Here is a 10,542-nt window from a genome sequence, read left to right as displayed (position 1 = left end):
TCCTGATGATACCCTGAAATTTTGGTGCACCACCCACCTGGAGCCAGACCAGCCAGACCAGCTCCTCCCCGGCCAGCCAACCAACCTGAAAGGGGTCAGGGACGGAGCCACAGTTCGTAGCAGATGCTGGTGCCCCGAAGGAGATGGGGGTGGAAGCAGAACCCCGGGGAGCCTCCCTGACGCCGCCATGTGCAGATGAAACCAGGTGTAGGTCTGGGCTCACCCCTGCCAAGCCAGCACGGGCAGATGCATGGTGGGGTGACAGTCCAATTTTTTAAAATTTTACTAATAAATAGGCCTAAAAATTTTAGTGGGTCGCAGAGGAGAGGTGTTTCATTGCGCATATGCATTTGAGAGGAAGTTGTAAACCTCTTTGTTCTCAGTAAGTTGGAGTCACACCTTCTCACCATGTAGATGAGGCAGGTTGCTCAGATTAGAGAGGACTGTTTTATTGTTTTCTGCCATGTTACCCTTCCCGTCTATCTGTCTTAGTAAACTTTATGTAAGCTGGCCAGCAGCATCTGTGTTTATGTACTCTAACTACTTTTATTTTTACACCAACAGTTTGGAATTGTAAACTATCTTGACCCAGAAGGAAAGGCAGAGTGTATACATTTATTTTTTAAAAAACCCTAATTTTTGGGTGATCTGAATGTGACACTTAACAAGTGATGACGCCAGGAAAAGCTAATTCAACTATCATGTTTATTTTATTTTATTTTCATAGCTCACACTCATATTCCAGCTTTCTCCTTTAAACAAGAATTCATAGAAGGTTACATCTGGTTTAAAATTCCATAAAACAAATACAAATGTAATTCCCTAACAAACACAAATGTAAAAACAGCTTCAAAAATACATTCTCAGTAAGCAAGAATTCGGTCTGACTGAACATTTTGTTCTGTTATTACAATTTAATGGTTATACTTTGAAAGGCCGTGGCGGAACAAGAGGAGGATGCAAACTGGTTTTTCACCTGACTTATTCCCAAACAAGGAATTCTGGACACTTCTTAGCAATTCACAAAACTATAATTTTCATAGGATTTGTGTGTGAGTGTGGAGCCCATATCAGTTAGAACATTTTCAGGGCCACTTAGATTTCACATGCAGAATATAGCAATGAAAAAGATACCGCAAGAAGGAGTTGTGTGAAGATCTGGAAAGAGGCAGAGTTAGCGACCATCTTTCCTAAGGTCGGAGTGTGGCACATCACTAGCTCTTATAAACCATGCTTTTATTTTCGTCTCTCCAAGATGTCAATTGTCCTTCTCACCCACGATTTACTGGGGTTAGCGCAGATTTTTTTCTTATTCCTCATGACAAACCTGTAGAACGAATGCAGAAAAGCTTGATTTAGAAAGTGACTTTATGTATATGGCTTCTCTGAATTAAATCCATTTCTCCTGTCCTCTGTTTCAGAGCCTCACTACAGTGCAAATTATATGTGACAGTAATGCAATTATTTCTTTAGACTCTGGCGACGTGTGTGTGTGTTAACTGCTGTCAAGACACTTCTGACTCAGGGTGAACCTATGAATTAATGACCTCTGTAACATCTGATCATGAACATCATCACTTGGATCCTGGAGATGGAAGGCTGTGACTTCCTTTATCCAATCAACTTATTTCATGTTGGGTTTTCCTGTTTTCCTGCCGCCTTCAGCTCTTCCTAGCATTACTGTCTTTTCCAGGCATTATGAATTTATAAAAGGGTGCTGCTTTTGAAACCCTGGCTAGGATGGCCCAGGCTAGCCTGACCTTGTCAGATCTTAGCTGCTAAGCAGGGTTGAACCTGGTTAATACTTGGATGGGAGACCACCAAGGAACTGGTTGTTATGCAGAGGAAGGTGATAGCAAACTTGCCTTTGTTAGTTTCCTCCCTTAAAAATACTAGAGAATCATGATTGTAGCCCAGTAGCTATAAGGGGTGAAACAAAAGGAGTGTACCTACAGCCTGGGACGATAGCAGCATAATGATATATGCTCTGGGCACTGTACAGACAAAATGCATCCTCTTCCCATGCAAGAGGTTCAAATTCTAGAGACTCCAAAGAGGAAGTTAAACCAAGTCAGAGTATATCTCTACAACCACAGCAAAAAGACTTTTTTCACATGGAACTTTTGCGGATGTTGGATGCGGCTGACAAATTCTGTTCTCCCGTCTTTTTGAATGTTCCCTTTGATAGACTAGCTATTGCCAGATACCTATATTTACCGGCTCAGGCTCGATGGCGTGGAGCTCTAACCCTTGCTAGATGCAATATCTTGCCTTCTCTTCTACAAGGATGGCTAGGGATTCCCCCACAACGATAGAAAATGTTTATGTGATCTGGAGAATCTGTATCCCATATGATATTGCACTGTCCCTTTCACGTGTTATTTAGGGGAAAATATATAGTCCCCCTTTTGTGGGCGCTTGAAGGGATAACCGATGAACAGAAGGTTATATTTTTCTTTTACATGGTGATAGTTATGAGGTGCTGGAAGCTGTGGCACAATTTTCAACTGGTGTTATGACTAAGCGTTCTGAATTGTGTTAATTGTGATGGTTGTTGTGTTATGTTTTATATACGCCATTAAAGGCTAAAGAAAGGAAAGGAAAGGAAACTTGCTGGGTGAACTTGGGCCAGTCGCATCCTCTCCGCCTAGCCTACCTCGCAGAGTTGTTGTGAGGATAAAATGGAGAAGGGGAGAATGACGTTAGCCACTTTGGGGAGAAAACAAATGCATTAAATAAAAATAAAATAAATGTTTGTACTTACACCACAGCTTCTAAGTTACAGTCACTGGGGGTCTCGTAGTATCTCACTATCCGTGCAACAGGAAGGGGCTGGTCGGTCTTGTAGCCGTAGCAACATTCCTTTGAACGGGGCGTATAAAATGCTAGGAGGGAATTAGGAGAAAACATTAGTGATGATTTTCATTGTGACTTACAGACATGGTGGAACAGTGGATAGAGTGCTACACTACGGTCCTGGACTACCCAGGTTCGAATCCCACTCTGCCACAGAGGCTCACTGGGTGACCTGGAGCCACAAACTCTTTCAGCCTAGCCTGCCTCAAAAGGTTGTTGTAATGAGGAGAAAATGGAGGAAGGGGAAAATGACGTTCTAATCTGCTCTGAGTTCCCATTGGGAGAAAAGTGGGATATAAACAGAGAAATGCAATAGGTGTGTATCATTGGCTTGTCCACTCAGCAGTAAGATCCCCAGAGACCCTTCGGTCCTTGGAGTAAGCAAGAGAGCAAAGGATAGCAGCTTTGGGGGAGGGTCTATGGCTCAGTGCTAGAGCCTCTGCTTGGCATGCAGACGTTTCAAGTTCGATTCCCTGCAACTCAACTTTTTAAAAAAGCATTTGGCAGTAGGTGATGTGGAGGCCTCTGCCTGGGGTCTTGAAGAACCGCTTTGAGTAGACTAGGGGTGGCCAACCTATGGTGCTCCAGAGGTTCATGGACTACAATTCCCATCAGACCTTGCCAGCATGGCCAATTGTCAGGGGCTGATGGGAATTGAAGTCCACGACCATCTGGAGCACCATAGGTTGGCCACCCTGGAGTAGGCAATATTATCATTGATGGACTGATGGCCTGTATAGTATAAGGCATCTGCACCTTGCGGAGGGGCCTGGAAATTCAGCTCAGTGGCCCCACTGGGCATGACGACTTAGGCATAAAGTCACCTTTCCAGGCTACCGTCTGGTTACTTCCCAGTGACTTTTGTCACTTGTGCGTCACATGCTCAAACTCCCTAAGAATCCTGACTGTGAAGCCATTCGAATGTTGCTTTCTATGCATTTAGGGTTCCCAGTTCTGCAGTCTTACCTTTGTGGCTGCACCTTGAACAACAGCTAAATGCCAGGACCTTAGCAAGTGATTTTGTTTCATCTTCAGGGGGTGAAAAGTTGCTCAGCACCTCATGCTGCTGTTAAAGGCGTTGGACCAGGATAGGATCTTGACATACATGCACACTCAGGCCTGCCTGCGTTCCCTTTGGTGCCTGCCTTGACAAGTCTGCCTAGATTCTATTTGGTATTCTCTTGAAAAGCCACGATCTTCCCAAACCATGCTATGGAGGATTCTTTCACTGGAGGTGCAGCACTTGAACCCAGTACCTTGCACCAGTATGGAATGTGCTCAGTGCAATCTTCAGCAAAGCTATACCTTTCTGTCATCCATCGAAATCAATGGGCTTAGAATGGTGTGCTCAAGAGTGCCAGGTGGTCCCTTCAGTCAAACAGTGGACCATCTTCCTAAGCACTGTGTCGTGTGGACAAATACTTAATTAGAAGAGTTAATGCAATAATGAGGCAGAGGCCAGTTGCTTTATCTGAAATAAAGTTTACTTGCTAACAGGGAAAAGGGTAACTTGGAAGAAAAACAATAAACATCTTTCTTACTAGCTAGCACCAACAGCCAGCTTGCTGCTTAGACTATTACATGGCTACTAAGCTACAGACCACGTGCAGAGTGCAATAAAGAACACATATCTAAAGCCTACGTGCAGAGCTGCATGTAGCCCACCCAACCAATAGGTATCAATTACCTGGTCACTGACTTCTGACCTCACTAACTAATTAGCATGCAACAATTAACTCCTTCATTACTGGATTGTGTTACTGGCACTTGCTAAATCCCATCACACTGTCTATTCTAACTAGCTAATCTCCAATTGCAGGGAGGTCTTCTCTCAGCCCTCCTAGCCAAGATACTTTACCTGGTGTTTGAACCTCCCCTGTGCAAAATGTGTCCTGTTGCTATGGAGCTACAGGGTCTCATAATCAGTAGGAAGCTGCACTGTAGCATCTGATCATTGGTCCAGAGAGCCACATATTGTTGCCTAGACAGGTGGTTCTCCAAGGCAAACTTTGTGCTGGCCCTGCTACCTGTTTCACTGGAAATGCTGGTGATCAGAGCTGGGATCTTCTGTAGGCCAAGCCAAAGTTCTCTACACAAAGGATGCCCTTGTTGCTCAACAAACATCATAAAGTACAGAAGAAAGAAACATAGGAGAAAGTATCTCTCACTGACCTGCTGTGTTCTGACAAAAAACACCCAGAATGAGGAAGATCAGGACAGATGTCTTCAGAGGAGTCATGGTGTCTTCCAACAAGGTATCTTTTCTCCTGCTACCTTTCTTCCCTGCCTCAAGAAGCTGGTGTGAGTGGCTTTGGGGGATGAACATGTATGATATATATGCTCCATGCCCACCCCCACAAGCAATAACAATTGGAAATTCCAGAGAAGTTTCTGTTACTACCCACTCCTGACCATTTCCAGGGAAAATTCAGAAAATGTCAATTCTGTGAGACAAGACAATCTCACTTCCCTTTTTCTGGGGAAGGGAAAAACACTCCTGAGAAAACTGGCGTGGCATCGGTCTTCTTAGAAATAAAACAAGAATTTGGTCAAGGACTCAAAATATTGGACTTTGCTATATCTTGAAAAGACCTACTGGCTATCATTAAGGGAAGCAAAGGAGAGAGGTGAAGATGGATGAAAGATTGGAAGAGCGTTCACAACAGATGCTTCACCTGTTGTGAGAATCTGGCTTACAGCTAGCATGTCAGAGACAGGTTAGATCCTCTGCAAATGAGAATAAGGGCATGCATGTTAACAGTCCTTTTTCCACAACAAGGATTACTACCTAAGCTTCCTTTCCTCCATTACGACATGTGATTAAAGGTTCTGATCTACCTGCTGCAGTCATTTATGACCCAGTATTCTTGACCAGACTTAAAAGTCAAAGCAGTTTGGGTTCTGTTCCTTAAAGACATACTAAAGAATCATAATTGTAGCCCAATATCTCAAAATACTCCTCAGTAGCTGCAAGTGGTAAAACAAAAGGTGTGTACCTACAGCACGGGACATTAGCAGCACAACGGTATATGTACTGGGTACCCTACAGACAAAATGCATCCTCCTCCCATGCAAGAGGTTCAAATTCTCAGAGGTAGTTAAACTAGGTCAGAGGACATCTCTACAACCACAGCAAAATTAGGCACAGCATTTAGACAGTAATTTACCAGAAAATGAGACTCTGCTTGGTATATAATATGCTCCAACTGTCCACAGTAAATAGAAACAGTTCAAAGGCATTGTGGCGTAGCTATGATATCCATACTCATTTCTTGCTGGATTTGCAAATTATCTGAGAGTTTGAGTACTTTTCAACTATCAATGAACTTTGTTTCGCTTAAAGTTGCTTTCATCTTGGACAATTAATTGAAACAATTACCTAAATGTTAAATTAATTACTTTTTAATCGAGGCTAAAAGCTGAGATTAGCATTATCTTGCTATATCAGATGCGTTATTTGCACATTTGTTCATTATCTCATATTTAGTTATGAACCAACAATTGTCTAGATAAAAGCTACATATTTAGCAGATAAGATAGATATTTTTCTATAAATATGCACTCCAGTGACAGACCAATCAGATTTTTAGTGAGATAACTTGGGCTTTTGGGTAATCCCTAGAACCAGTGAGACAAAAGGCTGAAACCTGATTTGCTTTTAAAATTATTACTTGCTGAAATATGATTAAGCAATGTTAGGAACTTGGAAAATGTTTAGCATTTATCTTCACAGTGATTGTAGGGTTAACTTCTTAATGCCTGTAATTTTTTTTCTGTCTTAATCAATAAAAATAATGTTTTACTATCACATTGAAAGATAAATGTTTATTTCTGGTTAATAATTCTGTCTAGTTAATAGTCTTGTACATGTGTGTCCATCTGTTTGTAAGAAAAAGCCAGTGCATATTCACTTTGCAATTGAAACCAGGGACCAGTTTGTGGATAAATGTCTAGTTTGTATCACACATTCACCCGTACATATGCTGACAGCAACATAAAAATTACTCAGTGTACATTGTAAAAATAATCAAATGTACACTGTACGCAGAAGCCATGTTCACAAATTACAATGAACGCACAATCCATGTACAGGACTCACTTCATGTTTCTTTATAACAGTGTTGAGCCATTGTTTTGTTACATACAAAGCACATACAGTTGAACATGTGATAAAACCAGTGGTGGGATTCAACTAATTTAACAACCGGTTCCAGTGGTGGGATTCAACTAATTTAACAACTGGTTATTTACAAGCACCATTTTAACACCCAGTTCTGCTGAAGTGGTGCAAACCTGCTGAATCCCACCACTGGATAAAACCCCACATTTATCCAGGTACTGGCGCCAAGTGCACAGTGAACACACAGTGATTCTTCCTTGCAAACAGACATATGCAAGTATATGAAGGACGTATCTAGTTTGTATCACACATTCACCCGTACATGTTCACAAATTAAACTGAATGCACAATCCATGTACAGCACTCACTTGTTTTTTTTTAGAACAGCGTTGAGTTATTTTTATGTTACATCCAAGGCACATACAGTTGAACATGTGATAAAACCCCCACATTTAGCCAGATACTGGCGCCAAGTGCACAGTGAACACACAGTGATTCTTCCTTGCAAACAGATGTACACAACTATATGAAGGCAGTGGTGGGATCCAAAAATTTTAGTAACAGGTTCCCATGGTGATGGGATTCAAACTGTGCCGTAGCGCCAATGGAGCTGGGTGGGGCACGACGGGGGCATGGCCGGGTATTCCGGGGACGGGGCATTCCTGGGCAGGGCTGTGGCAAGGACACAGCTGCTGCACTGGTCCTTGGGCGGGAAACGAATGCACGCAGGTGCAGGTTGCCACGCACGCCAGTGCACCTCCTGCTAGACTGCTTCAAGTTCTGCGTGCTACTGCTGAGAGAAGGGGCGTAACTAAGGCAAAAATCACATGGCAAAATCACCAATTAGTAACCCCCTCTCGGCACACACAAATAATTAGTAACTTACTCTCGGGAACCTGTGAGAACCTGCTGGATCCCACCTCTGGATCATACACAGAATTAGACTCATAGTCTTTATCATTACAGGCACAGAGGATAAGGAAAGCTATGGAATCCTATTGAAGAATTCTTTTTGAAATATTATGAAAATTTATAACTTTAAGAAAGTATACAATGAGTAGAACTCGTCTTGATAGATTCATGTTTAGAATAAGATATGTATTGGAATGGAAGTAAATCTTTTCTTTTTTCCTATCTTACTGAATATTATTTTCAGATTAACCATATAGAGGAAATTAGTCTAGAATTTATTTACGTTAATGGTGTAATGATTAATCAATTAAGACTTAGAAAAGTGGTACTATTATTCAGTAGGATAGAATCAAGTTCAATTTCTTAGCTAAACTGATTTAGAAGTCACATTTTAGGTTTAGCGACAAGGATTTCTCATCTGTACTGTTTGTATTTCTTTTTTCTATTTTGCTATGTAATTACTGTCAACTCATGTACCTATGTGAATTTCATGAAGTTTTATTTTATTATATTGTGACAATATCAAAATAAAGTTTATGTCGGCTTTGTTTACAATATCCTTTGAACCAAAAAAAAAAGAGCTTGCATTACATTTTTAATCCGGTCATCTTTTATTTTGCCCTCATTATCCATGCGCAAACACAGTGTAACTTATGTTTTTAAAAGGAAGGATATGATACCACCTTGAAGCAGAAGAGAATTCCAAGAGGTCTTTTTTAACCCTTGGAAGCTTAACAATGCCCAAAGAGCTTAAAATGCAAAGGACCCTGTTTGCAGAACATTTTGATATCTCTCTAGCAAGGCTGAACCTGGGCAATTCCCTCTCTCTTCTCCCCACTTGGCCTGCAGGTGGCGCTTCACTGTCAAAGATGCTTTTCTCTCTGCTTGCTCATCTTCAAATTGCCCTTAGCAAAGAGGTGGCCAAGCCAGTAAGGAACCCAGCCTCACCTGAGTAAGCATAAATAAAACACCACAGATCACTTTGATACAGGAAGGAATGCCAGAAGACTGTGACTGAAGACAGGGAAGAGGGTGTGTGTGTGTGTGTTTGTGGAATCAAGCTTCATGTTTACTTCAGAAGCAAACACAATAACTGAATTGTTCTCGAATGATTTGCCACATCCTTAAAATGTGGCTATCCTTAAGTCTGCCAAAAAAGGGAGCCCAGCCCCTTCTAGCCTAAGCAGGCAGTCTCTACATTGGTTGCGGGGATTACCTGGAGACTGAGAATGAGTAACAGGGGCCAATAACCTATAAACACTAGGATAGTCCTAGGTGAGAACACTCAAATGAGCAGGCAAATGTATAATTAAAATGGGTTTCATTAAATAATTTTACAAAGTAAAACAATATAGTTTAGGCAATGAACATACAGACTCAAAACTGACCTTTCCGCACATGCAGAATAATTCAGTTTCAATCCACTTTCCCAATTGTTTGCAAGTGGATTTTGCTATTTCACACAGTAAAATCCAGCTGCAAAGTGCATTGAAGGTGCATTATTCTGCATGTGCGGAAGGAGCCTAAGAGAAAAGGGAGGAAGTTGGATAGGGTTTCAGGTATGGGTGGTGGTTTCCAATCTGGAAGGCAGCATTGAATTCAGGGAAGGCAGCACTGAAGATTAAAACAGCCAGGGTTTCCAGGAGCAAAGAGTCCATACATATGTGGGGGTGCATACCCTGATCCAGCATGCACCATGAATGGCCAAAGGATCAATATTTATACCCCAAAATGGGTCCTAAGGCAGTCTGAGGTAAGATGGCAAGAAAGCCAGAGGCAAAGAATGTACTGCTTTTCCAAGGATCCAAGCAAGATAGGAGAGGCTTGTTGAGTTGTCAAAGCCCAAGAGAATGCCTGAACTGTTCTCTTGAATATTGACTGACTGTGGGATGAGTGCAGAGAGGGCAAGTAATGGGCTGCTGGGAGTGTGATTAAATCACTTTAGGGTGATTAGCTAGACCAGGGGTGTCAAACTCATGGCCTTCCAGATGTTCATGAACTACAATTCCCATCAGTCCCTCCCAACATGAGCATTGGCTATATTGGCAAGGGTTGATGGGAATTGTAGTTCATGAACATCTGGAGGGCCACGAGTTTGACACCTGTGAGCTAGACCCTTTGACTAGTCAGGCACACCCCAAGGCCAGGGGGACAGTCCAGTGGCCAACCACCTTCCTGACTAGGCTTGACAAACAAGATGGGTTACAAAACACTTTGGCCCCTTCCGCACAGCATAGGCAGAGTAGGTGGCAGTCGGGATAAAGTAACCCGCTCTCCTGTTTACCCGTTCAGATCAGGGCACAGGAGCTACTAGACATTCATACATTTGTTTATTTATACCCTGCCTTTTTCCTGGGCATTTGGTAATTCTGACTTATTGTTCTCGGTGCTCTCCACACCATGGCTGTCTGGTTCTGTCCCTGTCTTTGTGACCCTGACATGCACTTTCTTAAAGGTGTCGTGCCAGTTGGTTAGAGCTTTATTTTTATTAAAACAATAGAAAACACCCCCATTGATGAGAACGTGAAAGTGTTCCTTTAGCTCCTTAATAGGCTTGGGAGCTTGTCATTTCTAGTGCCAGCTCCCACTTACCACGGTTCATCTGCCCCAACCCCCTTGCCAACCCTGGAACAAGTTTTCTCAGTCTCAAGCAG

The 10,542-nt window shown here is 42.3% G+C and overlaps 1 protein-coding gene across 1 annotated transcript in view; it reads right to left on the bottom strand.

The window, feature by feature from the left end:
• Window positions 1–694: 694 nt before the first annotated feature.
• CX3CL1 (C-X3-C motif chemokine ligand 1) overlaps window positions 695–10,542 on the bottom strand; it is a 28,195-nt gene continuing 18,347 nt past the window's right edge. The window contains exons 4-5 of the mRNA XM_048516293.1: window positions 2,765–2,885; window positions 695–1,327 (exon numbers count right to left, since the gene is read on the bottom strand). Of these exons, the coding sequence (XP_048372250.1) occupies window positions 2,811–2,885 (75 nt within the window). The 3' untranslated portion in view covers window positions 695–1,327; window positions 2,765–2,810. The remainder of the gene's footprint in view (window positions 1,328–2,764; window positions 2,886–10,542) is intronic.

Source organism: Sphaerodactylus townsendi, linkage group LG14 (assembly GCF_021028975.2).
Source record: "Sphaerodactylus townsendi isolate TG3544 linkage group LG14, MPM_Stown_v2.3, whole genome shotgun sequence".
In the NCBI taxonomy this organism is placed as follows: Eukaryota; Metazoa; Chordata; class Lepidosauria; order Squamata; family Sphaerodactylidae; genus Sphaerodactylus; species Sphaerodactylus townsendi.
This window is presented reverse-complemented; position numbering and strand designations above follow the sequence as displayed.